We start from the raw sequence: 25,237 nt of genomic DNA on the forward strand, positions 1-25,237 counted from the left end.
CAGATGGCCAGAAAGGGGAAAGAGAAGAGCTGTATGTACTCGGGTGGTTGTGCGCACACCCATGGCACCCCATGCGGTAATATGTATGCAAAATATGTATGATGTTGGCTCATGAACTCGTCTCAGCAGCTGTCCACCGCCCCATCCTATTCCCGCCTGACTCAAAACTAGTCACGCATAGTTCAGGCCAAGGCCCCGAACGTCCTTTCCCTTCTGCGTTTACTTCTGGGAAATTCCTCGAACGAAATCAACGGCCCCCTTTCAGTTGTTTGCTGTCCGACAACAGAGATAATCAAAGATTCAAATGACAATTGGGTATCATAACACGGCTTTTGTCGTAGTCGCGGCGAATTAGTGGAGAGGGTCCGATAGCCCATGGTCAAAGGGATGCAAGTAATCGAACCACCAATTAGTCGGGGTTAGTGAGCTAGAGAGCACATCAGCAAGGAAAAGATAACTTGGAAATTCCAATTCACTCACGCGAAGGACTGGGCGCGAGTAGTCTTCATTGTCCTGGAGCGATGTGCTGCTGTCCTGACGACCGTGCGAGTAGACGACAGCGTCAGTTCTCAAGCGGTTATCCGTGAACTGGTTTGGGCGCCCGTTACCCGACTGGGCGGACGAGTCGTGCATATGGCCGCCTTGAGGAAAGACACCACGCATAAAGCTAGAGCCCTGGCTGGTCCGGTTGTCGGTCATGTCCTGGCTGGGTGCGGGGCTCACGGCGCGTGATCGACGCCGGTAAAAGAAGACCAGGAATACAAGGGCTGCAATAAGAGCAAGGCCACCGAGGACGCCGATCACAATACCCGCGATTGAACCGCCGCTCAGGCTGGAGCCGCCGCCGCTGTTGGACGAACTAGAACCAGCAGTGGCGCTCGGGGCCGGTTTGGTGATGGTCACCACTTCGCCGTTCGAGGTGGTCTGGACAACGCGATCGGAGGTGGACGTCTGCAGCCAAACGTTAGCGTGCTGAGATCCAATTTCGGTTATGGCGTACGGTTAAAGTCGAACTCGACGTGGTCGAGGCACTGACAGAGGATGTGCTTGCCTAACCCAGCTATTAAAATAACAGGTCCACGAAAGAGCAGCGACTCGATCATGGCAAGGGAGGGGAATCAGGGTTCGGCAGGGTCAAGGTGCATATTCAACGAATTGACAAGAGGGGTTTCACTCACCGATGTCGAAGTAGTACTACTGCCAGATCCCTTTGCCGTGCTGGTTGCCGAATTGCCCGAGATGGCGACATAGGCGTAGACGCCCTGGGCTGCGCTACCGCAGCTGTCGCTGGGATAACCGGGGCATGAGGTATCGCAGTTCGAAGTCTTGGACGTCGAGCTCGAAGACGGGGCTACGTTAGAGCACCAGCACTTCTTGCCCTGAAGTACACCAAAGGCGTAACTTTTGCAGGTGGTCTCACAAGCTCCATTCGACTGGTAGTTATTGAGGACTGTTCAGGGGGTTAGTTCAAAGCCGGCGTAGAATTGCATTTCATATCACGCACCAGCCGAGAATGAGGATCCAGTGTTCTCTGAGGAGCAATAAGCAAGATCGGATGCCGCCGACACGAAGGGTCGTGCCAGCAGGATCGCAAGGGACACCGACAGCGAGAGGTGCATGGTGGCTTGCGGGAACCGGTATTTGTCGACCCAACCACCCCAATTGATGAGGCTCACTCAATGCCCGAAGACGGCGTGTCGATGGCAGTCGTGGGAGAGAAGTGTGGACGAAATTTGTTCGATTGTGTGTCGGCCGTTTCTAATGACGATCACCCATGAGCCAATGTTTGGGTAGCCAGTCGATGGGTCAGATGGCTTTCTCGTACCAAGTCACTCAACCCAGCCGGTCGCAACTGTCTTCGGGTTGCTGATCCCCCAAGTATTCTGAACCTCGCAAAACGTGTCCTGGTGTTAGAACCTCAGGCGCATCGTCTCCCTCTCAACGGTCGGGGAGAGGGGGAGGGAGTGTCGAGCAGAGGAGATGCTCGACAGGGGAAGAGGGAAGGCAAGAGAGGGAGATGGAGGAGGGAGGTGTGGGTAGTGAGGAAGACGGAGGAAGGGGAAGAATGAGATGGGAAAGTTGTTGGTTGGGTGAAGGAAGAGAGAAGGAAGGGGAAGGGGAAGCGAGAGACGCCGGGACACTTTTTCCCGGAGTATGTTCGTTGGCTGTAATGATCACAACCCAACCATAATTATTCTTCTTCTACTCTACTTACGACTACTATCATATTACTACGAGTACTACCTCTCTCTGCCTCCCTCTTCCCGTCTTCACAACAGCAGCTCGTGGCCGTTGGACACATCTTCATCGTGCGTGATGACTCCTCTCTAGCTTGGCTTGGTGCAGCATTCGACCAGAACTAAATCCCCCCATCTGGGCCATGCCGACGCGTCGACTCCCTCGGGCGCACACAGAGAAGGAACACAACATTCCCGACGCTGTCACGCTGCAACCCTCCATACTTTGATCTACTGAGAGGGGGGGCGAGTCTGTCCGAAACAATTGTTCAACGATGGCGCGCCGATCGGTCACCGCGGCGCATCCATTGGTCCTCGCCTGGTGATAGCGCGGTGGACTAACAAAACGACTAGGCGTACGTAATTATATGTAATAGGCAGTGGACTCGCTGATGCTTATTATTGTCTCAGCTTATTTGTTTTTTTACGCCACACAACAAAGAGAGGGAAAAGGAAAGACTGCCACAACAAGGAATGTGTTTTGGCTACCCCTTGCCCTTCCCGCAAATCACAACCACCCGATTGTGGCCCAGCAACCATGGATGAAGGCTGGAGCTTTGACCGGGAACCGCAGGTTGCGCACAGCTCCCTTTCATGTACGATGGAGTCATAGTCCGCGGGCACATGTTCGAACTTCCAGCTCGGTTAACCTGTGATTGATCCATACAGAGACGCTCGACTCGCGGACAGGCCCTCTTGTCTGATTTGGCAGGTCGGAAGAATATGCAGAGGCAATCCGAGTAAAATTCCCGCCGAGGCGCAACTGGTTAACTGCCTTGTTTTCGCTTCCGAAGTTTATCAACCCGGTCGGTCTCGCCGCCACCGCACGCTCCAAGTGGTAGTTGGCATGCACGTAGCAACGCGCTTACTTACTATGTATTATTAGTTAAATTGTACACTAACTAGTTAGACTTTACGATAGTAAGAAGCAGCCAGAGATGGTGAAATCACCACTACCCTGCAGCCGTGGATCGCAGTCGCCCGATTCATCATGCATTATTACTGTCGGAGGAGCGAAAAAAGTGGATGGGGCTCCACAAGGTAAATTGCCAAGGGCGAGGAACCAGTCTTCGGTGGAACAACGGTCTTGTTCGGTGACAGCAGGATCCATGATATTTATGATAAACCCTAACCAACACGTAATGACTATTGCTGTCTACATTGAGTATGTACAGCCACCCAACCAGTTTCATATTAAATTCGGGCACCCTGTCAGTTCCAGAGGATACTAGGAACTGTACATGCACCCTCGCCATAGTTAAATCCTCCAGGGCTGATGGTTGGGGGCGGTGTTTGAAGGGGGCATCTGTGCATACTCATGAAGTAGTAGTAGTACAACCAACCCACACTGCAGACCCTGGGCGATAGCAGCCAAGGATTCGTGGAAGCAGTGATTGATGAATCCCGAATCTTCGGCCGAAGGCCAGGGCCCTGGAATATACTAATCGACGATCTCGGGCAACTCAGCTTCAGCCCGTGAGCTGTCAGATCCAGATCCTTTCTACGGAGGGCCCAATTCGGATAATTGTGGAAGTCGGCGGGGCCGGCAGTTGGTTCTAGATGCTGCAGAGTGGTGGGTACAGTAGCTTGCCGTGCTGTACCCTGTTGTGAAACATGGCTCAAGGAAATACAATAGTGGCTGGAGTGCGGAGGGTTTACCTTGTGGATTAGGGGCAGCTTTACTACTGCTGCTTCTTTGGTCTTGCTCGTGGAGAACATAGGAGAAAACGTGAAGGATTTGTAGATGCTTGATAGCTTCGGATGGTCGATTGCAAAGCCTCTGTATTTAATTGGTGTACCTGACTGAATACGAAGAATGAAAGACAATGCATTAAAGAGCTACCGAAAAAGTAGCACCAGAACTAAAAATATCAATCGATGACCGTGTGGCTGGCCTGACATTAATAGCCTCCCTCTCCGGGTCCACGGCCGTGGTCCAGACTTCCCATGCCATGTCATTCCCAAAACAAATTATTGTCCGAACGAAAGGAAGTGCCAATCTGCTTGGGATCAGAATAGTCTAAGTTGGTCCCTCCATCTTTATTTTTCTCGTGTGTGGCCCATGAATCCTTTTCATCCGCTCGATCCCAAACAAGAGTGGAGCTTTTCTGGATCCAATCTTCTACCACATCCCGTTCCTGCGGTAGAAGCGGCTTTACTGTGCGACCATCGTCATCCTCCTCCTTCTCATCGTCGTCGGAATCCTCATCCTCACGAAAGAGTGCCGCCGCCGCAGACATGCCCACAATCCGATTGAGATGCCACTGCATCTCGAGCAAGTCGTAGCTCGGGAGCGGGCGCTTCGCTGGATCGTCCGTACGCAGCGTGAACATGTGGCCTGACTCAATGGGACGAAAAGTATCTTTGTCATGGTCTCTGATAGGAAGCACAACATTCAAGTCATCGACGCTGCAGATGTCCTTCGATGAACCAGGCTCCTTGGCGATATCTACCAATCCATATGGCTTGTGCGATTCCTTCGGCTGCCAGTAGAACTCCACCTCCATGGATGTGCCATCATCGGACAGAGAAACAGGACGCAGTGCAAACAGGCCATTCGCCCAAGCTGCGCGCAGGTCGTTCCGGAGACAGATCAGGTTCGCGCAGGTATCCAGCGGTTTCGCCGGGTCGCGGGGATCATTGTAGACAGCTCTGTGCCAGCGCTCTGCGGTCTCGGCGTTCCAGAAGAAGCGCACGAAATTCCAGATTTGGGGCGAGGACGAGTCGTAGGATTTCTCGTCGAAATAGGTTGGGTAGATATGCGCGACTTGGTAGATGTTGCGCGCGCCGGTCAGGACGCATCTTTGCCCGTCTCGCTCTCTGGCGGCGAGGCGGGCACTTCGAGAACAGGTTCCCCAGGGCTTGGAGACAGATTCTGTTGGGTCGGTCCGAAGGTCGTTCCATGAGGATGGGCGCTGCATCCATTTGTAGGGCAGGGTGCAGCAGAGGTCTGTGACGACACAGACAGCCTTTTCCGACAGCTGTGCAAGCTGGATGATGAACTCGAGGTTGGCGATGTCGCACACCTGGACGCAGGCCCAGAACGGCGCCGGCACGAGATCGTCGGCTAGCGCTTCTTTGAGTTGCCGAATGAGGTTTGCTCGCTGTGATGTCTGGAGGTTGAAGAGCTCGTCGGTGACGCGGACAGCCGTCAAAGACCGACTTCTCCTGCCAGACAAAGTCCTCTGCATGGAGCGGACTAGTCCGCCGCTTGTCTCGATAAGACGAGACATCATTGGGGTGATTGTGGCCATTAGAGACCGATTGCAGGCATGTGTAGAGAGACAGAAGGCGCTGTAGATGGGGGAGTAAATGTTTCCCATTCAGGAAGGCTGGGCCATCCACGCATGGCTAATAATGGCAGGGGCGATTGGGAATAGGATCACCTTCGACGTGCATCTACAACCCAGTCGCGCTCGCGGATCAGCTTCTCCTCTATCAAGCGCGGTCGGGGCGGGAGGCGGTCCAGTGAAGCAGACGGTGGTGGCAGACTAGCACGCTCGCGATGGATCTCACGAATGCGGCGCCGGCGAGCCTGACGGATCTCATCAGAGAGATCAACGAGCTCATCTATATCCCGCTATTGAGATAGGAGTCAGTTCAGCTGTCGTGACATGTGAGAGAATAGGAAGACATACCGGTTCGAGGTACGAGAAGATGTAGTAGAACATCCTCGTCTCTTCATACTCATATCCCATCCGCTCAATCGCCTCCCTCACCACTAGACTCTTGGTAATCTCTGTCCATCGCGAGTCTCTCTCGTCTTTGATATCCATGACTTGCTGTCCAACGCGTGCACCTCGTCCTAGGCCCCGTTCCGAGTCTCCTCGAGAGGTCAGGGCGCCGGTCATCTCAACCGAATCCGATTTCAAGGGTGAACGGACGACGGACCATTCGTCGGTAGTATCATTCACTTGCTCAATATCTTCCTTGCGGCTGCTGTGAACTGTCATTTCTTCTTCGATATCACGCACGCTCCGGGCACTTTTCCCTAATCGACTCTGGGGGCGCTCAACGACTAGCACCTCGCTCTCGTCGACGACAGATTTGTTCGAGTTCCGTGAGGAAGAAGTTTCACCGTGTTCCCAAGGGTTGTGATACTCCGCTGGTGGTCGACTAGATGGTGAAATTGAGTCTTCTTCATCCCGTTTCAGGACAATGTCTTCTTCGGATCTGACTCCATTTCTAGTGCTTCTACATATCCAGTTAGCTTTTACCATCTTCACTTCACACTGTGTTCTCTTCGCACTAACCGACGGTGTATTTCCAGTTCATCGAGACTACCCCTACCAGACCGAAACTCGGGGCTAGGTCCCCGAACTGAGCGAGACGCTTTCATTCCTGGCAGTTCATCAGCAAAATTACAGTTTCTGAGAATGAGCAGATGTTGTCTCACCATGATCAATATGTCGATGGTGAGTAAACACATCCTGATGAATCGGAGGCGCACGGATAGGCTCCACGGAAGGCGACCGTTCACGAGCAGACCCCCTACCTCTCTTCCACTGGATATCCACATCAACGTCCCTCCTGCCTTCTCTCCGAGCTCTATCTTTCTCATGTTTTTTCATCAAGATGATCTCCTCGTCATCTTCCTCTGAATCTATACGCCGAGGGCGCGGTCTATCGCGTAAAGGCATGCGATTTCGAAGATCAATTTCATCGTCGTCATCGTCCGATCTCACCAACCTGGGCTGGAACTGATCATCCTCGAATCGAGGGCTGCGGTATGGTGGCTCCCGTGGTTTGCGCCGAATGACCACTTGGTCGTCTTCGAGCATGAATTCTCCACGGCGTCCCCTACTGCTCCGTTTGTTCTCCTCATCACTGTCGCCGAGGATGACTATCTCCTCCTTCACTTCGCGGGGAGGAGGGCGCCTTGGTCGGGATGAGCGTAAATAGACCTCCTCATCACGCTCGTCGTCGTGTCTCCTCCCACCAGCCCTCTTGCGATCCCGTATTATAATCTCCTCTTCAGTCTCATACCCACGACGACGAGGATCCCTTTCCTCCCTCCTTCGAAGAACTACATCATCCTCTTCAATCTCAAGCTCCCGTGTCGAGCGACGCAAAGGATTCCCCTCTCCCTCCCTCCGTCGAAAAACCACATCATCATCCTCAATCTCGAGCTCCCGAGTGGAGCGACCCTTCCTCCCACCACTTTTATATATCTCTGTCTTCTCAAAGAGAACCTCCTCATCCACATCCACGTCCCTGGAACGAGATCGAGGTCTCCGCCGCGGTCCAGGTGGACGAATATATACCTTCTCCTCCCTCTCCCTCTCCATCTCTTTCTCCCGCTCAGGCAGAGAAACAAGCCTCGGTCTCTCCGTCGAGAAGTCCTCATCCAGCCCCTCTCTTGACCGCCTCCTAACCATCAGGTCCCGTTCTCGTTCTCTCGGCGGACTGCTGTGCACCTCGCGCATGAAGTCACGCGGGGACCTTGGCCGCGGCCGCGGCGGCTCCCGCTCGCGAAGACGAAGGCGCTTCTCCAGGTCATCCTCGAGCGGAGGCGAGGACCTGCGTCGGCGGTGGTAGTCTACCTCAACGTCTACATCATCTCCGATAATGCGGTCCCGGTCTCGTCGGCGAGGGCGCGGAGGTCGTTCTCGTTCTCTATCGCGGGAGCGGTCGATTTCGTAGATCTCTTCTTCGCTGGAATAATACTCCCTCGGCGGGGGTCGGCGGGACATTTTGGTGGTTTTGATCTCTGTAAGTGGATGGGAGATGTGAGTTCATCGATTGAATTGTGAGCGTAGGCTGCTGGGGTGCTGTTGTGGTGGGCGGGGTGGGGTGTTAATTGGGTTGGGCAGAAGACAATCACCAGTTCAGTTGTTGAGTGGGTGGATGAGCGACAAACGGGTGCAAATGCCCCAGCTGGGATCTCGGAGGGTCCACCTTGAATCAATAAAAGGCAAGCTATCTACACCAAGAGAGAATATGGCAGAGAGACATGAGAAACGAACGTAAAGTGAGGCTGAGCAGTCCAACCGACCAACCCCGCGCTGATGTCACTGAGCTGTTTATAGATCTGGACCATGGATCACCTTCGGAAAGCATACGTGGAACCAGCCGACTTTGCATATCTTTGGTTGAGTGTTTCTAACTACAGATCTATAGATAATACATAGCACTAGTTTGCTTCTCACTGAAAAGCTAGTCGTCTCTGCCCTTTCTCGGGTTTACCACGACCGCCACGGCTCCCTCGTCCTCGGACGTTGGGAGATCGGGCGTTGGGCACTGGAGCTATCCGCGATTGCGGTTGCATAGTCCTCGCCGTTTCGCGGTCCTGGTTGGCCAGGTCTTTGGCAAAATGCCAGTCATCGTGCTCGTCTCTTTCCTGCTCGGAGATTACTTGGGAGCATCGACTGCAAGTAAACTGTGCTGTTGGGCTATCTTCAATCCCTTCCTCCGAGGGAAACAGCGGAGGTGCCTCCGCCGTACTTGTGGGATCAAGCTGTTCCAGCTCGGAAGTTGCTCTGGGTGATGTAGCACCGTCATCGCCGGGCTGGGAAGGCTTTGTAAAAAAGCGCTTGATACCATTATTCTCGTCGACCTTCCTCCGTTTCTCCGGTGGCCGATCAGATAGGCCGTCAGTCTCGTGAGGTCTTCCCGCATGACTCAATGATTTGGCTTGATCCCCTCGTACGAAGAAATTCTCGATCGCCTTGTTTTTGCTGACGCCATCCTCAAAGCTCCCCACACTCAGGGAGAGGTTAGAACACGGCCATGCCTGTGCCTCGGCGACAACTTGCCGCATCAGAGTTTTGGAAAGTTCAAAGAGCAGATCTTCGTCGATCACGTTGGATGCCGGGATAGGCATCTGGCGCGATCGGGACTGCACCGCCAACCTGTGATGTAGCGTGATGACTCGTGGGCGGCGTCTATTTTCAAGCACGCCGTCCTCCACGAGCCGGCCGTAGATATCAGCTGCGAAGATCCGCAGCCACTTTTCCGCTTGGTCGATCGAGTTGATGCTTGGCCGAAATGATTTGGCACTCAACATCGACTTGATTTGAGTCCGAGGATTGACTTCGCTCCGGTCCTCCCCGCGGATAGTACCATACAACCAGGTTGCCGTGTGATCATCAAGTTTGGCACGCAGCTGGTCGAGCGGAACATTTAAAAGTTCACTCACTTGCTCCGTCCCAAAGAAAGTCCTGATTTGATCGCCAAGTTTCCCGCCAAGCATCCGAATCTGGGTGAACTTGTAGCCCGCAAGGAAAATCTGCACGGCCCGGTTGCGCACCACAGTTTGCTTGTCCGGCTTGTTGCACGCGCTCCCCAATTTCGCCAGCATCTTATTGCGTGCCACGCCGGCTGAGCAAGTGTAGTGGAGCTTTTCCCACACGGCTTTGCGAACAGACCGGATGATTTCCGATCCTATCCGCATCGCAATGTCATCCCAGTCTGGATCATCTTCCTCCGTTTCGTGTGAGTCCAGGTCGATGAGGCAGTCTTCGTTCCAATCCACGGCCGTGGTCGGAGGACGAGGCAGCTCAGCATCGCGGTTCTCGTCTTGGGAGCTTGCTCGGAGCTCGGGATAACGCTGCAGCAGGACGCCAAAGACCAGGGGAGATAGATCAATAAATACCTCATCGATGCTGGCCTTCTCCACGCTGGCCGAGAACCCTTTGGTCTGGCCATCCTCAGACCAAGTCGCCAGCTCGTCCTTTATAGTTTCGAGGATCTTGCGAGATTCCGCCCGATAGGGATCCAGCGACACCTTGTCGGTTTTGATATTTTTGAACGAGTCCTCCCGGTACGCCCAGCGCCCGCCCTCGCCCTCCCGAAAGGTTGCGACATGCTGCAGGACGATGGTTGGACAGAGCTTGCGAGCTTCGGCCGCCGAGAGCATGCGTGTGATGCCGAACGGGCGCGCCGGGTAGTTGATTGCGATCAGCGATTCCCACTGGCGCACGGCGAGGGGCGTGTCGCGTGAGGTGCCGAGGCGCACCATCTCACATTGCGCGTAGAAGGCATCGAGATCGATGTGCGCGATGATGCGTAGAGGGGTCGCTGTCGAGCCATGGCGCAGTAGTTGCAATTGGCGATAGGTGTAACGTGAGGGAGTCAGGGTCGGCGGGGACGCGGTAGGGTCTGACATGCTCGGGTCATGATGTAGATGGGGGGGGAACATAGGTGAAAGTGAGGTGACGGACGGGATTGAGAGATGATCTGGGTCCAGCTGCTATGAACCGTGGAAGCGACAAGCTTAATGGGGTTAGCGTTATTTGGACTCGATCTACTTTCACGCCCGAGTTACACGATATTTAGTAGTTACTACTGCGACGGTCTAGATCATCTGAGTCAGATCTTCACACCACCCTTGGTTATCAGACGTCCCCCATAGTCGTGCTGGGAAGCGTCCGTGCCCAAGCACGCATTTGTGCCCAACGGGGGCCTCACCCGCGTGTGGCGACTCCTGCGGTGCTGGCCACCGCCTGATCATCGGCTGGCCCTTGCTCCGTCCGGGTTGCAGATCGAGGGAGAACTGCTGCTGGCCCACCGAGGAGGATATCCCAGTATGTAGTGGAGTCGTTCGTCGTTCAATCGCATACCAGCGGGTTGGAATCGTCGGTCCATAACAATCATAATAAGAGGTAAGAAGAAGGACGGGGTTATTCTCGCAACTGGCGGCTACTCACAGGTCGCACGTATTGCAGCGTGGCCTGGACAGTAGTAGTAGTGGGGGAGAGCAAGTCGTGGCACCAGCCCAAAGAAGAGCCCAACCCAAATAGAGTCAAGCCCACTTGTGTCCCCTCTTCCTTTTCTTCTTCTCACTCTCATCTTTTCTTCTCTCTCTACTCTCTCTCTCTCTCTCTCTCTCTCTCTCTGTCTCTCCCCTAAGTCAGAACTCCCCTGTTTCCCTCCCTCCTCTCAATCCCTTCTCCCCTGACGGATCGCTCCCGTCCCCTCTCGCACCCCCAACCTCGTGTCGCTCCGTCACAAGACACCTGTCGGGCACCCGTCAACCGTCTTTTCTCCCCCAGGACATATACGCCCCCAATTTCGGACAACCATCGCGGACTCCCTGGATTGACCACATTACCCACTGGATAGGAGGACCCATTTTGTTGCCCAACGGACTCAATATTACTTTATCTGGCCACTTTTTCTTCCGTGGATGCTCTGCCGCTCTTTTCCTTCGATTTTTAAGTCGTGACTGGTCGCTTTGAACCTGTGCGGAACGCCTGATAGAGACCTGCTGTACATTCGTCGATCTAAAGGAAACCACCCATCCTCGGGATATCTGCCATTGCCCCGGATTGATTATTACCTGTTGGCTGGCCACTGAGGAAACACACCCCCCGAGGCTTAATTCTTTTAATTCCGGACCTTTGATCTATCTGCCTCGGAAACACATAATGACAGGCCGCTACGATGGACGCCCGGAGCGTCAGAATGAGTACTTTATCCCAGGTGACGGGATCAGTCGAGAAGTGATTCAAGCAGATATCTGTCGCTACCTTGGAAACGATGCCCTCGTGAGACCTGGCAACCATAATGTCCGTCTTTTTTCTCTCGTCTTATCCACCGGGTGCAGCTAACTGAACGACAATCCAACAGGGTCGCCAAGGGTTCTTCATCCGTGCTTATCGGAATCTCACCTCTGTGAGTGCTGCGTTGAGCGACTGACCGTCCAAACTAACCACAAACTCCAGGAGATGATTGCTGATCTGAAGGCCGACTCCGCCCGCTGGGAGGCGGACGTATCGCGTCGGGCTGACCAAGGCTATCCGCGAGGTAGTTACACGCAAGACATGAACGTAACTCATGCACCTCCTAACACCCTTCCAGCAACTTATACCGGGTCGACGATCCATGATGGTCGCCAACCGCAACAACCGGGGCCCTCGCCTCCCACATATGGCGCGGCGCCTGCTCAGCCCTACATGGATCCCTATACCCAAAGTCCCTACAGTGGAAACCAGAATGCTCCTCCTCAATACTCCAATGCTCCTTCTTCATACCCTTCCACCCACTCGCCATACGGACAAGGCCAGAACCCCTATCCTCCACCACAGGTCTCCTATTCTGGACCCAGCCAACCCGTGGTGACCGCCGCGGAGATGCACTCTTCCTACACCTATACCCCCACCGGCTACAACTACGAGGGTAACCGAAACACTGCTCCCAGGTACCCGGGCCCGGGCCCGGGCTACGAGGCCGAGGCAGACTATTCCTCCCCCGTGACATCTGGCATTCCGTATCCTACCACATCTGCCCCGGATCCCCGGATAGGAATGGAACCCAGATACACGCCAGAATACGATCGCACCAGTAGGCCACAGGCTGCCAGGGAAAGAGAACCGCATCGCCGGCGGTGATGAATAATCCAAAGATGATTCCCGGGGGGTCGGTTTTGCCTTTTTCTCCTCCATTTGTGGCCCACTGGATGCTTCTTTTTTTCTCTCTCCCTGGACTGAGCATCTCCGCTGGGGGGGGAAACAAAATCATGATAATAAATGTCGACCAACCCCTTTTTCTTTCTTATTGGACAACCCCGTGCGTTTTTCTCACTCATCGACTATACTTGCATACGCCTCTAAATCAAATTGTTCTTTGCCCGTCCAGGAATCTTCCCGTGGAGATGTTTTGATTGCAATCCACCACTCGTCAGGAGAAATGGCCCAAATCAATCCTTTGGATATATGAATGCCATCATCCTGCTATCTCTTCCCATGGACTGCGGATCCCATTGGACTCATCATCGGCCTTGCCCTGTATCCAGAGTCTCGGTCATACTGGGGACGGGTTCCTTCCTCCCCTTAATTTTCTCAATTTTCATTGCGTGCAATCGGCCAGCCAGGAGTAGGAGCGTCGTTTGTTGATTGATCCGACAAGGGTGGTTTTGTTTTTTAACTTTCTATGTGACTGCCTCTGCGTTAATGATGAGTACCGGATAAACTTCCTCGTCCTTGATGGAAGGTTTATCGGATACTCTTTTTCTATGTTTCGACGGTGTACAAGGAGTGGCTTGTCTTCTTCTTTTATTATCTCTGATCTCTATGGGAGTGGAGCTTGTGCTGTTCTTGGTTGGCTTTTGACTGTTGGGGGAGCTTTGCACTTTTGATAAAGTGACGTGGGTGATCTCTTTGTAGATATGAGCATATACGGCGTTGATCCTTCTTGACTGGCTCTTCTAGCAATTTGATACCTGTCTTCGTGGATTCTTGTCCTGATTGTGTAGAACTACTTGCCTTAATGTTCATATCTCCTCTGACTGTCACTATTCAGAGCAACATAAAACTCGATGCAGAACGGTCGTATCCACACCTCAATCAAACTTGAACATAGGAAAACGACACAATGTCGGATATTGACCTCTCAAGCATAGTAACATACATGTACACTCTAGCACACCTCGACGCCCGCGTGCACAACAATAATTGGTATCAAACCACTTCCTTAAGCATAGAAGAAGCGGCGGGTTCAAACAAAAAACAAGTCTTTTCCATCACCAAGATCCGCGGTAAACCCTTCACACAACCCAACAGGTCGTGCTGGCAGCAGTTTAACCCCAGTATCCGTCCAATCCGATATTTCCACCGAACTCGGAACAGTCAGGTCAGGTCACCCTATGATTTCCGGGGACTCAGCCACCGATCGTATTCCAACACCATCTCTTTATTTATCTTCATATCCCGTGGGGATAACCCGCGGACCCTTCGGAACTACACAAATTACACATTGTCATTAGCCACACGCTCTCTCGACCTTCTGACGGGAAATCCTTACTGGGATATGACAAGGGGATAGGCTCCGGGTCCACGTCGCCGAGAGCCCGGCGGAGCGGAGGCAGAGTCACCAGCGCGACGGGGCCCATGGATCCAATCAGCAGAGAATAGAAGATGGCGGGTTTCTCGTGGGAGGCCCAGCGCAGGTAGCGGATCGGGGTAGACCAGAATAGAGGGGTCGACATGTTGGCGGCTTGGGGGAAGTTGCGGCGGATTGACGAGGGATTGATGCAGAGTAGAAATCAATGCCCGAGAGAGACACCCAATAGAAAGTGTCTGGGCGGGCAATTGGATGGTGTGGTTGTGGTTGTGGTGCTGGACAAGAACGAGAAGTAAGAAGAAGAAGAAGTTGGAAGTTGGGAGGTGGAGAGCGGCGAAGAGTCTTGGCACTCCGTTCGTTCACTTAAACACGTCGCCTCTCTAACTATACCCATCATACATCATATCATCCCCATCACGCTCCCCCATCTTTCCTCTCTTTCACGTTTCTGGATTCCGCTCCGCTGTGCGGAATTGATCCAAGATGCGGTGGTGTCTGGCTTTTTTTCTCAGCTGCTTCTTGGCTGCGGTGAATGCGCTGAGCAGCTCCGGCAGCCGCCTGCTGGTGGTCCTGGAAGACGCCGCCGAGAAGAGCCTCTACTCGACCCTGTGGGCCGACCTAGAAGGTATTGCATTCTTCCTGGTGTTCTCAATGCTCTTACTAACCCACTTGCAAGGCCGCGGCTATGATCTGTCCTTCGAATCGCCCAAGAGTGACGACCTCTCCCTGTTCCAACATGGCGAGAGAGCTTACGACCATCTCCTCATCCTCCCCCCCAAGTCGAAAGGTGCGGTTCCTGATTTCAGGCTCAGGGAATTCATCAATTGACTTTATAATGACCAGGCCTCGGCCCCGCGTTGACCCCGAAGAACATCCTCGAGTTCCTCAACCGTGACGGCAACATCCTTCTCGCCCTCTCAGGCAAGTCCTCCACATCCAGCGCCATCAATTCGCTGCTATTGGAAGCCGACATCCACTTGTCGCCGGATCGCTCCGCCGTCGTCGTCGACCACTTCAACTACGACACGATCTCGGCCGCTGAGAAGCACGATGTTCTCCTGCTCCCGCGTCCGGGACCTCTGCGTCCGGACATCAAGCCCTTCTTCGATGGCGAGGGCGTCCTGGCTCTCCCCCGCGTCGCACCCCAGACTCTGGGTAGCGACAGTGTCCTCGTTGCGCCGGTGCTTCATGCCCCGGCGACCGCGTACAGCTATAACCCCAAGGAGGAGATTCCGGCTGCGGAGGATATCCAGGCGACCGGCTCGCAGCTGAATGCTGTGTCTGTCATGCAGGCCCGCAACTCGGCGCGCTTCGCCGTCCTGGGTTCCGTGGAGGCGCTGGAGGACAAGTGGTTCTCGGCTACGGTCAAGGCACCCGGTGGGGAGAAGACCCCCACGGTCAACCGCGAGTTCGCGAAGCAGTTGACCGCCTGGACCTTCAAGGAAACCGGTGTCCTCAAGGTTGGAGCCATTGAGCACCACCTCGCTACGCAGGACGGTGAGGCTCCCGCAGAGCTGAACCCCAAGATCTACCGGATCAAGAACGAAACCGTACGTCACTCCTCCTGTATAATTGTGCAACGTACTATTACTAACGATCCACCAGTACTTCAGCATTGAGCTCTCAGAGTACGTCTACGACAAATGGGTTCCCTTCGAAGTTCCCCCCGCCGACGACCTACAGCTGGAGTTCACCATGCTGTCGCCCTTCCACCGACTCTCCCTGCAGCCGACGCGCCGCACCGAGACGAGCACGATATTCAGCACGCAGTTCGTCACGCCAGACCAGCACGGCATCTTCTCCTTCCGCGTCAATTACAAGCGGCCTTTCCTGACCAACGTCGAGGAGAAACACGAGGTCACGGTGCGCCACTTCGCTCACGACGAGTACCCGCGCAGCTGGGCTATCAGCGGTGGCTGGGTGTGGATTGCGGGTTTGTGGTCGGTTATTGGGGGATTCTTGGTCTTCGTCATTGTTTGGCTCTACTCCGAGCCTGCGTCTAAGTCGGCGCAGCTTAAGAAGACACAGTAGATGAGGAGTGATGTGCTTTGCAATGCATATGTGAATTGATTTTGTATCTTGTTTTGCGTAGATTCCATCTGTTAAGTATTCCGCTGTACATGAAGCTCAATTGGCGGGTCGTAGGATGGCGCCGGCGAAGAGTAGGGGCCTTGTGCCGCGGTTGAAGGGAGTGGTGCTTGACGGCGCGCATTGGTCTCCGATGGATAAGTCGGGTGAGATGGCTGCACACTTGAGAGTTTGCTGGCCGCTCTAACGCCGTGGCGAGATTGTGAATGGTCTGTAGGGCGTCGGCTTATATTTCATAAAAAGTCGATGGCCATTGTCACGCCGCTTTCCACTATATAAATCCAGATCATAACTCCAGCCCATGCCAGTAATAAAACAAATATTCCTCCCCTAGCTTCCATCTTCTTCACCCCAACATCTAAAGACCCCTCGTCTTCTCCGGATCCATCTGCACCTCATCCCCATTGAGCTCCTTAACCGACTGGAACGCAGGCTTGCCCGCATACATCTGCTGCCCAGAGCCAGAGTTCGAATTGCCGCCTTCCAACTCCTTCGATAGGGCGATGGGCTGGTTACCGCGGAATCGCTTGCGCATATCGATCATGCCGCGTCTGTCGGGGTTGGATGCTCGTTAATCGCCGGGACCGCATGGGAGATGGTTGTGAGGTTGGGAATCTCAAAACTCACTTGCACTCGCTCAATCCCTTGCTCAGCTGCTGGCACTTTGTCGGCAACTCCTCGGCTAGCGGCGAGCTGAGGCATTCGCGCGGGGTGTGCCGCTGGACCATGATGCAGTCGGATTCCTGGAGGCATTGCGCGAGGGCCTCGCCTGGGGAGCAGGGGGAAGTTAGTGGACAAGATGGATAGATATTGGGTAGATTGTGGCTCACGGATATCCCTGCATGAGCTAGGCATGTTGCTGGTGTGATGGTCAACATTCACGAAAGACAGAAACTCTGACTGAAAAGATTCCCCAGATGATGAGGTAAGCGGTCCATGAACCTCCTCTGGGCAGTGACGTCGTTGGATCGTCTTTCTTTCCTTCTCACTTACTTATTACTCTCAAGTCCCAAAAATACCTATATGCATCCAAGATGGCGCGCGTTCCCGTCATTGGACGCCTATTCTGGTCCGAAGACCGTATCCAACCTGATGGCATAAAGCTGACTGCAGCACAGGTTCGAGTACCTGGCCCTCGCAGCGTCACTGGTCCTCGTTCTCCTCGAGACCGTCATTCATTTGATCACCTTCTGCCTGCGTGAGTGATCTCTTACGTGTTTTACGACCCTACTGATTCCTCTCAGCAACACCTGTCATCCGCTTCTGCTATGGACAGTCCAAAGCGCTGTTCAACCTCTTCATCTCCACCGAAGCCCGCGATAAGCGTACCCGAGAAGAGGTTCTCGCCGCCTCGATCGCGGCGGCCTCCGATTTCACTGAGATGTGCGCTCTATTCGGGTACGAGGCCGAAGAACATATCGTGCAAACAGGCGACGGGTACCTCCTGGGCCTCCACCGACTCCCATATCGGAAAGGCGAGGAAGGACTGCGCGTCAACCACGGATTGGGCGGGCTGAGCAAGAAAGTCGTGTACCTGCACCACGGCCTACTCATGTCCAGTGAGGTATGGGTAGCCCTTACCGAGGAACAGCGCTGTCTTCCCTTCCAGCTCGTGGAGAAGGGCTACGACGTGTGGCTGGGCAACAATCGGGGCAACAAGTACGCAAAAAAATCAATGTTCACCTCGCCCGGCTCGAACGAGTTCTGGGATTTTTCCATGGACCAGTTTGCCTTTCACGATATCCCCGACAGCATCCAGCATATCCTTGATGTCACGGGCCAGCCGTCGCTGTCGTACATCGGGTTCTCGCAGGGCACGGCACAGGCATTCGCAACGCTGTCCATTCATCCACTTCTCAATCAAAAAATCGATGTGTTCGTAGCCTTAGCACCCGCCATGGCACCATCGGGCCTCCGAAACCGCATCGTCGATTCTCTCATGAAAGCATCCCCGAATTTCTTGTTCTTGCTCTTCGGTCGGCGCAGCATACTTTCATCAACCACCATGTGGCAGACGATCCTCTATCCTCCAATCTACGTTCGAATCATCGACACAGCGCTATCAATCCTCTTCAACTGGAAATGCTCCAACATCGAGCGCACTCAGAAAATCGCCGCATACTTACACCTGTACTCGTTCACGAGCACCAAGTCCGTCGTGCATTGGTTCCAAATCATCCGTAACAAGAGCTTTCAGTTCTACGACGACGAACTGCACGCCCCTTTCAGCATCGTCGCCAGCGAGCGTTTCTACAAGCCCGTCAAATACCCAACGCGCAACATCAAGACCCCGATTGTGCTGCTGTACGGCGGCAGCGACAGTCTCGTCGATATCGGCGTGATGCTACAAGGTCTACCGACCGGCACAGTCGCCAAGGCGATTCCGAAATACGAGCATCTTGATTTTCTGTGGGCTTCCGACGTCGATCGCCAGGTGTTCGGGCATGTGTTTGAGGCACTCGAGGCATATAGCCAGAGCGCTCAGGCTGAGAATGGTGATGTAGCAGGTCGTTTGGAGACGCGCATTACGTCTGATGCGGCGGTCTCGAATACCTCTGCCTTGCGTAAGCACTATGCTCAGCCTACTAGTTCGCCGTTGGGGAAACCATGATGGCAGCTACGTTTGTATATCCTTGCTTTTGGATTCCATGTTTGCTGAATATGGTCTTGTATATATTGTGCCCATCTCTGTAAGATCAGTTCGTCTTTTACATATACCATATACCACAATGATCTTCCTCACTATCTAACCGACATATACTTAAGTCATTTATTAGACTGATAACAATCAGAAGAAAACAATTCATTCATTCATTCACTCACTCACTCATCAGACCCGAAATGCATATACGAAAAAGATAGCTCCGGATAATATCATCCTCAAACAGAAACACCACAACCTGCAACGCAAAAAGAGCCCAAGGAATCAACCCAAAGCTAAGACATGTACGCACCCCCAGAAACCTGGAACGTCTGCCCAGTCAACCACTGGGATTCGCGACTAGCAATAAGCGAGACCACGCCCGCAACATCCTCAATCTCGCCCGGCCTACCGAGAGGAGACCACTTGCCGATCGCGGCATCGATCTGCTCGGGTGTCATCTTGTCGCTGCCAGGAACGTAGTTGCCCGCCATCTCCTGGTACATATCGGTCTTGACGCCGCCGGCGGCAATGCAGTTGACTGTGATATTGCGCTTTCCAAAGTCCACGGCTAGGCATTTTGTCATGCCCTGCACGGCCGCTTTGGAGGCGGCGTAGACGGCGTGGCCGGCGACACCCTATATTCAGTTTCATTAGCGGACAGCAAAGTGTCAATGCAGTGAAGGAGAGGACTTGTATAGTAGGTGAAATAAAGCCAAAAAAAAAACACCTACCTTCACCGCCGAAATCGACGAGGTCAGCATAACGCGCCCATACTCAGCCATATACTTATACGCCTCCTGGGCAACAAAATACTGGCCCTTCACATTAACCGCGAAGATACGATCGATATCCTCTCCGGCAACGCTGCCGACATCACCAAAGAACTCAATGCCAGCATTGCTAACGACGATATCCAGGCGTCCGAATTCGCGGTTTACGGTCTCGAACAAAGTGCGCACGGCGCCCTCATCGGAGACATCTGCCTGGAGGACGAGGGCGCGCACGCCAGCGGAGCGGATCTGCACCGCGACACTCTCGGCGGCGGAGGCAGAGGCGTCGGAGACGTAGTTTATGGCGATGTTGGCGCCGCGCTGGCTTAGCTTGATGGCAATGCCTGCGCCGATGCCGCGGCTTGCGCCCGTTACTGTTTTCTTGGTTAATTCTTCTTCTCTTTCTTTGGTTTGTTTACGGGAAGGCAGATGAGGTAGAGGGGAAGTATAAAGTGGGAGGAGAGCATACCGACAGCGACTTTACCGGTGAGGTCCTTGGCAGACATGTTACGATGGTGAAGTGAATGAAATAAAGTCTGGAAACAAGAATTGGAGAAAAGCGGGGGTTAACATGAATTTTGAATGATCTGTGTAGGTACTTGTAGGTCTAACGAGTGTAGTGGGGGTCTGGGCTCGTCTAGTTCAACGCTTGCTTGCTTGCATACTGCAGCTACACACTGGTCCTTACCACATGCGTGATAATGGCAATTGCGGACAACATCGCGCTTTATAATAAAGCAACAGGTCACTGTCACCCAAGAGTCCGGAGTATGTAGTAGTAGTAACAGGTAATTCGGCTATCAATTGCAAGCAGTAGATAATCGAGCATACAAGAAACCAATGACACAGGGCCACGGCAATAGACGAAAACATGGAGATCGCTCGCGTGAACGAAACAAGAGTACAAGAAGCTGCGCCATCCACCGCCAGGATTTCCAGAGCCGAAGAATTCGGGAAACACAAAAAACGCCCTGTCCAAGTGCAGAAACAAGAAAAAAATGAAAACAAAAATAGTAATAAAAAGGTAAATTCGTTTTACACAGGGTTCCTAAAAGTGGTGATAACAGATGGATCGTGCGTGATGAGTGATAATGATGGGTAAAAGAGAGGGCATTCAGCCTACTCTTCGTCGTCCAGTTCGGCGCCGTTCGCACTGCCGCCACTGTCTCGGTTTGCGTTGCTGAAGGTGAGCTTCAGCTTGGGCTGTCCAGGGGTTCCAGCAGTCATCGGGGTCTCCGTGCCGGAAAGAGCGGACATGCCATCTCCAGCGGCAGAAACCGAGTCGTCAAAGTTGGCAAACTCCGGGTGGCCCTCGGTTTGCTTCTTCAGTTCCATCAAGCATTTGGCCTGGTTGTGGTCAGTACTGTGGATGGAAATTGTCAATATAAAAACATACCTCGATGTCGTTGGCATCCTGGAAGAGCAAACTGCCATCCTCGTTGTATGTCCGAGCGTTCTGACAGATCAGGTGGATGTCCTCGCGGAACTCCCGGAGATTCTGGTACTCGTCCCGCTTGATCTTCTTCTGGATTGTGTCCATCGCGATGGGATTCTGAATGATCATGTAGTAATCCGGATACTGTGAGCGCGGAGGCGGCTTCATGAAGGGGTCCATGATTGCGCGAACGACGGGTTCATCCTCGTCATCAGAGGACTCGGCCGGAAGCTCTTGCTCCATTCCCATCAGGGAGTCAACCACGCTATTAAGAATACGAGTCAGGGTGGCACGGTCGGCGCTGCTCAACGTGTCCACGGTCTTGGGCTGGCGACCACGCTTGCGCTTGGGCTGCGGGGTGTCATCGGCAACTTCTTCAGCCTTGCGCTTCGGTGCAGGGCCACGGCGGCGCTTCTTGGGCTGAGGAGTTTCGGAACCTTCGCGAGATGGCGGCTCGGGAGATGACTCGGCCCCTCCCTTCTTCCCACGCTTTTCCTTGTTGGACTTGCGCCGCTCAACCCTTGCCTCCTTCCGAGCAATGGCATCCTCAATGCTGTCGTCCTCGGCATCCACCGCCATTAGCCACTGCTCTTCCGTCAGGCCATCATCGTACTTGGTCACCTTGCGCTCACGAGCTCCGCGGCCGGCGATCTCGATTTCGGGATCCTCCGTAATTGGGTTGTCCTCCTGCATGTAGATCTCGGGCAGCTCCTCTTCACACATCAGTCGAGGGTAGCGGTGTCCAGGGCCATACGCATCGTTCTTCTGGCGATCCCTGTCGATCTGCTGGAAGATGCCCACCTCGGCTTCAGACCGAGCCATGATTTCGTTAAGGTCGTCATCGTCCATCTCATCGTGGTCGCCAAGCTGCTCCGCATCTTCGGCAGTCTCCAAAAGCGTCCGAAGAAGGGCGTCTCGTTCTTCGTTGGTGGACTTATTATCGAATTTTCCGGCCTGGATAACCTTGCCGTCCATGTCGAGTTTGAACTGTGCACGCTCCAAGATCTTCTCCTCAACAGAGTTCGAGCTGATCAAACGCAGGATGCGGACCTCGTTCTTCTGACCGATACGATGAGCACGATCCTGGGCTTGCAGATCCTGGTGAGGATTCCAGTCGGAGTCGTAGATGATGACGGTGTCGGCAGTCTGCAGATTCAAACCCAGACCACCAGCACGGGTCGAGAGCAAGAAGCAAAAGTACTCAGAGCCCGGCTCATTGAAAAGTTTCAACAGATCGGATCGATCATCAGACTTGGTGGAGCCATCAAGGCGGAGATACTTGAGACCACGCATGCGAAGGAAATCCTCCATAATGTTCATGATCTGGGTCATCTGGAAGAACATCAAGACACGATGTCCGGTGGCACGGAACTTGGGCAGAACCCGATCAAGCAACTCGAATTTCCCTGCTGTTCGCCACAGAAGATCGTTGGACATCCGGCTGGGGTTCATCTGGTCTTCCACGGGCTCAAAGACAAACGGATGGTTGCAGAGCTTTCGCAACTGCATAAGCATGTTGCTCAGACCACGCATTCCAGTCTTGCCACCCTTCCCATCGCTGACCACCATTTTGTTGTGGGTCACGAGCTGCTTGTACAGCTTGGTTTGCAGCGCGGAGAAGCGACATTTGATAACCCGCTCCTGCTTGTCAGGCAGATCCTTCTCGACATCCTTCTTCAGACGGCGGAGGAGGAAAGGACGAAGAACCTTGTGCAGACGACGAATCACAAGCAGCTGCTCTTCTTCGCTCAGATCCATGCGGTCTTGGCCACCGGTATTGGCAAACGGCGTATTGAACCACTCATCAAACGATTTGACAGACTTGAAAATGTTCGGCAGGACGAAGTTGAGAAGGGCCCACAGCTCAGGCAGGTTGTTCTGCAGCGGAGTACCGGTCAAGATCAAACGATAACGGCTGACGTAGTATGTGGACAAAGTGCTGCTCAGCTTTGATTGAGCGTTCTTCATCCGGTGACCTTCGTCAACAATCATGTGTGTCCACTTGATCTTGCTGAGCACGGGACGATCCTTGATGATGTACTCGTAGGTGGTCAAGAGGACCTGGAAGTTGCCCCAACGAATCTGCTGCTGTTGCTGCTTGCGAGCATTGGGAGGTCCCTTGTAGACGACCTTGCTGACCGAAGGTGCCCACTTCTCAAACTCAAGGTTCCAATTGGTCAGCGTACTCAGAGGTACAATGACCAAGAATGGGCCGTTATTCCGCTTCTTCTCAATGATGTAGGTGATCAAACTGATGGTCTGGATGGTCTTTCCAAGACCCATCTCGTCGGCCAAGATACCATTCAGGTTGTTGTTGTACAGAGAAATCATCCACTGCAAGCCCTTCAGCTGGTACTCCTTCAGAGTACCACCAACGAGAATCGAAGGCTGCTCAGTGACCTGCTCTCGGATGCGATGGGCCACAGCGTAATAATCAATCTTCTTTTGGCCGGGAGTCTCCTCGTCGGAACTTCCACCGATCTCGTCTTCCTCTTCTTCTTCTTCAAAATCGTCGTGTTCATCGCCGTAGCGCTGGGCCTGGTTCCGTTGCTGCGCTCGGACAGAGGCAGCCAGCTGCTTCAGGAAGTTGTCGGTCTGGTTGAGCAGGTGAGAGATGCGGGAATCCTTGGCTTGTCCGAGCAGCTTCAGGTACGTTTCCTCATCGTTAGCCTTCAGAGCCTGAAGACGTTGCTTGGCGGTCCGCTCCACACGTCGCTGCTCCTCACGCTCCATGAACTGGTGGTGCTGGAGCATCATGCGACCCAGCTTCTGCGAGCGAGTGCGTTGTTGGACAGTGGCGTTGGCGACTTCAGCGCCGTGATTGAGAATAGCCTGCAACTGGTCGTATTGCTTCTTCTTCTCGCGGGTCTCACGAGCATCACGCTGTTGCTTCTCAAGCTTCTCAGTGATTCGGGCCTCCCGCAGAGACTGCTTCTTCATGCGACGATGACTCGAGCGGTTCGCAGTCATGCCAAGGTTCTCATAATGAAACATCTCGTTTTGAATTTGCTTGCGGAAAAGTTTCTGCTTCGGCAAGAGATTGAGCATCTTGTACTCAATGAGCGCCTTCAGCTTCAAAGAATCGTCACCGGTGGGCGCATCACTCTTGCTGGTATCCCATGCGCCAAGGTTGGCAGGCAACTCAGCAAGCTCCGCTTTCCGCGCAGTGATCCTGTTGTACAGAATCAATTCACGATCCTCGCGCACTTGTTCCAAGTCGATGCCAAGGGGCATGAGAGCAGGGATGCGTGCGCGGTTCGCGCGAGTAGCGTGATCTGTGTAGCTGATTGTTTTGGACAGCGAGTCGTATGGAGACTCGAAGCTCCCATACCAGTCCTTGGCCGGAGCAGCGGGCTCTGCGTTAGCAGCTTTATCCGCAGAGATCTTTTGCGCATTTTCGACCACATTTTCGGCCACACTGACGTTCTCGGTAGGCGTCGGCGTCTGTTGTTTCTTGGACGCGAAAAGCTGCTGCTGGACGCGAGGCGGGATAGCAAGATTCTTGGAGAGCATCTTGAACGCCAGAATCTGATTGCGCAGAGTGGCCAATTGCTCTGGCGAAAAGCTACTGCTGGGCCCAGGGCCATTCTTCTGTCCTGCAACTTGGGCCTGGTTCGGCGTAGAGGAGGACTCTCGAATAGCGCCAGTAGTAGACGAAGTCGAGCCGGTGCGCACTGGTGAGAAATGTTAGCGGATCATCACAATTGGACCGACGCGCGACGAGGGCTTACCATGGGCTCCATTGGTGGCGGCATCCGCGCCAGCACCATTCACCTGCTGTTGGCGCTGTTGTGCCTGGAGCTGTTGTTGCTGCTGCATTCGTTGCTTCTGGAAGGCTTGCTGCCGTTGGATGGCAGAGAGCAGGTTGTGCGCCTTGAGGTATTCAGGGTCGTCATGGCGGACACCTTGTTCTTGCATCTGCTTGAATTTCTGCGCGACAGCGAGGTTAGCATGTCGGGATATAATGGGTGTCGAGGGTCGAGGGATGGTGTAGCGACAACTCACCTGAAGAACCTCCTGGACGTGCTGTTGCGTCAAGTGAGGCGGCAAGCTCACGTTGCCAGACGCCATGTTAGGCGCCGACTGCAAGGAAGCCATGTTTAAGACGCGTGCTTCTTTAATTCATGGGCCAGGCACCGGGTGGGTGATCAGGGCAACGCGACCGAGAAAATCGAAGCGGATGTTGTTGGGAGTTGTCGCGGTCTCCACTTATTGCCAGGTCGCGCCCGCGAAAGAGAAGGGGGCAGGATCGAGGAAGGGAGGGTAGGGACGCGACGAAGGT

The 25,237-nt window shown here is 53.8% G+C and overlaps 11 protein-coding genes across 11 annotated transcripts; 3 read left to right on the forward strand and 8 right to left on the reverse strand.

Moving 5' to 3' along the window:
• Positions 1–409: 409 nt before the first annotated feature.
• On the reverse strand, positions 410–1,619 carry N7510_002974 (WSC domain-containing protein; the record flags this gene model as incomplete). The annotated part of the gene is made up of 4 exons (XM_056974901.1): positions 410–427; positions 481–951; positions 1,179–1,450; positions 1,505–1,619. The coding sequence occupies 4 exons, from the start codon at positions 1,617–1,619 to the stop codon at positions 410–412; spliced, it is 876 nt and encodes a 291-aa protein (XP_056834857.1).
• Positions 1,620–3,449: 1,830 nt separating this feature from the next.
• On the reverse strand, positions 3,450–3,956 carry N7510_002975 (uncharacterized protein; the record flags this gene model as incomplete). Its single annotated transcript, XM_056974902.1, has 1 exon — positions 3,450–3,956. The coding sequence occupies one exon, from the start codon at positions 3,954–3,956 to the stop codon at positions 3,450–3,452; it is 507 nt and encodes a 168-aa protein (XP_056834858.1).
• A 236-nt stretch (positions 3,957–4,192) lies between these two features.
• Positions 4,193–7,930, reverse strand: N7510_002976 (uncharacterized protein; the record flags this gene model as incomplete). The annotated part of the gene is made up of 5 exons (XM_056974903.1): positions 4,193–5,531; positions 5,624–5,817; positions 5,876–6,431; positions 6,491–6,578; positions 6,634–7,930. The coding sequence occupies 5 exons, from the start codon at positions 7,928–7,930 to the stop codon at positions 4,193–4,195; spliced, it is 3,474 nt and encodes a 1,157-aa protein (XP_056834859.1).
• A 452-nt stretch (positions 7,931–8,382) lies between these two features.
• On the reverse strand, positions 8,383–10,344 carry N7510_002977 (DNA-directed DNA polymerase eta; the record flags this gene model as incomplete). Its single annotated transcript, XM_056974904.1, has 1 exon — positions 8,383–10,344. One exon carries the CDS (start codon positions 10,342–10,344, stop codon positions 8,383–8,385), a length of 1,962 nt encoding a protein of 653 aa, XP_056834860.1.
• Positions 10,345–11,605: 1,261 nt separating this feature from the next.
• N7510_002978 (putative transcription factor RfeG) lies at positions 11,606–12,568 on the forward strand (the record flags this gene model as incomplete). The annotated part of the gene is made up of 3 exons (XM_056974905.1): positions 11,606–11,746; positions 11,808–11,852; positions 11,903–12,568. The coding sequence occupies 3 exons, from the start codon at positions 11,606–11,608 to the stop codon at positions 12,566–12,568; spliced, it is 852 nt and encodes a 283-aa protein (XP_056834861.1).
• Positions 12,569–13,868: 1,300 nt separating this feature from the next.
• N7510_002979 (NADH:ubiquinone oxidoreductase subunit NDUFA3) lies at positions 13,869–14,163 on the reverse strand (the record flags this gene model as incomplete). The annotated part of the gene is made up of 2 exons (XM_056974906.1): positions 13,869–13,915; positions 13,980–14,163. 2 exons carry the CDS (start codon positions 14,161–14,163, stop codon positions 13,869–13,871), a joined length of 231 nt encoding a protein of 76 aa, XP_056834862.1.
• Positions 14,164–14,501: 338 nt separating this feature from the next.
• Positions 14,502–16,049, forward strand: N7510_002980 (dolichyl-diphosphooligosaccharide-protein glycotransferase; the record flags this gene model as incomplete). The annotated part of the gene is made up of 3 exons (XM_056974907.1): positions 14,502–14,805; positions 14,862–15,568; positions 15,624–16,049. The coding sequence occupies 3 exons, from the start codon at positions 14,502–14,504 to the stop codon at positions 16,047–16,049; spliced, it is 1,437 nt and encodes a 478-aa protein (XP_056834863.1).
• A 415-nt stretch (positions 16,050–16,464) lies between these two features.
• Positions 16,465–16,961, reverse strand: N7510_002981 (PET191 family protein; the record flags this gene model as incomplete). The annotated part of the gene is made up of 3 exons (XM_056974908.1): positions 16,465–16,657; positions 16,734–16,875; positions 16,937–16,961. The coding sequence occupies 3 exons, from the start codon at positions 16,959–16,961 to the stop codon at positions 16,465–16,467; spliced, it is 360 nt and encodes a 119-aa protein (XP_056834864.1).
• Positions 16,962–17,140: 179 nt separating this feature from the next.
• On the forward strand, positions 17,141–18,717 carry N7510_002982 (sterol esterase; the record flags this gene model as incomplete). Its single annotated transcript, XM_056974909.1, has 2 exons — positions 17,141–17,276; positions 17,351–18,717. 2 exons carry the CDS (start codon positions 17,141–17,143, stop codon positions 18,715–18,717), a joined length of 1,503 nt encoding a protein of 500 aa, XP_056834865.1.
• Positions 18,718–19,043: 326 nt separating this feature from the next.
• On the reverse strand, positions 19,044–20,026 carry N7510_002983 (uncharacterized protein; the record flags this gene model as incomplete). Its single annotated transcript, XM_056974910.1, has 3 exons — positions 19,044–19,385; positions 19,482–19,894; positions 19,990–20,026. The coding sequence occupies 3 exons, from the start codon at positions 20,024–20,026 to the stop codon at positions 19,044–19,046; spliced, it is 792 nt and encodes a 263-aa protein (XP_056834866.1).
• Positions 20,027–20,639: 613 nt separating this feature from the next.
• On the reverse strand, positions 20,640–25,053 carry N7510_002984 (putative RSC complex subunit (Sth1); the record flags this gene model as incomplete). The annotated part of the gene is made up of 4 exons (XM_056974911.1): positions 20,640–20,867; positions 20,917–24,629; positions 24,687–24,885; positions 24,961–25,053. The coding sequence occupies 4 exons, from the start codon at positions 25,051–25,053 to the stop codon at positions 20,640–20,642; spliced, it is 4,233 nt and encodes a 1,410-aa protein (XP_056834867.1).
• Between the last annotated feature and the right edge of the window lie 184 nt (positions 25,054–25,237).

This window comes from Penicillium lagena (assembly GCF_028827675.1).
Source record: "Penicillium lagena strain IBT 129212 chromosome Unknown utg000002l_segment0_segment0, whole genome shotgun sequence".
Taxonomy (NCBI): domain Eukaryota; kingdom Fungi; phylum Ascomycota; class Eurotiomycetes; order Eurotiales; family Aspergillaceae; genus Penicillium; species Penicillium lagena.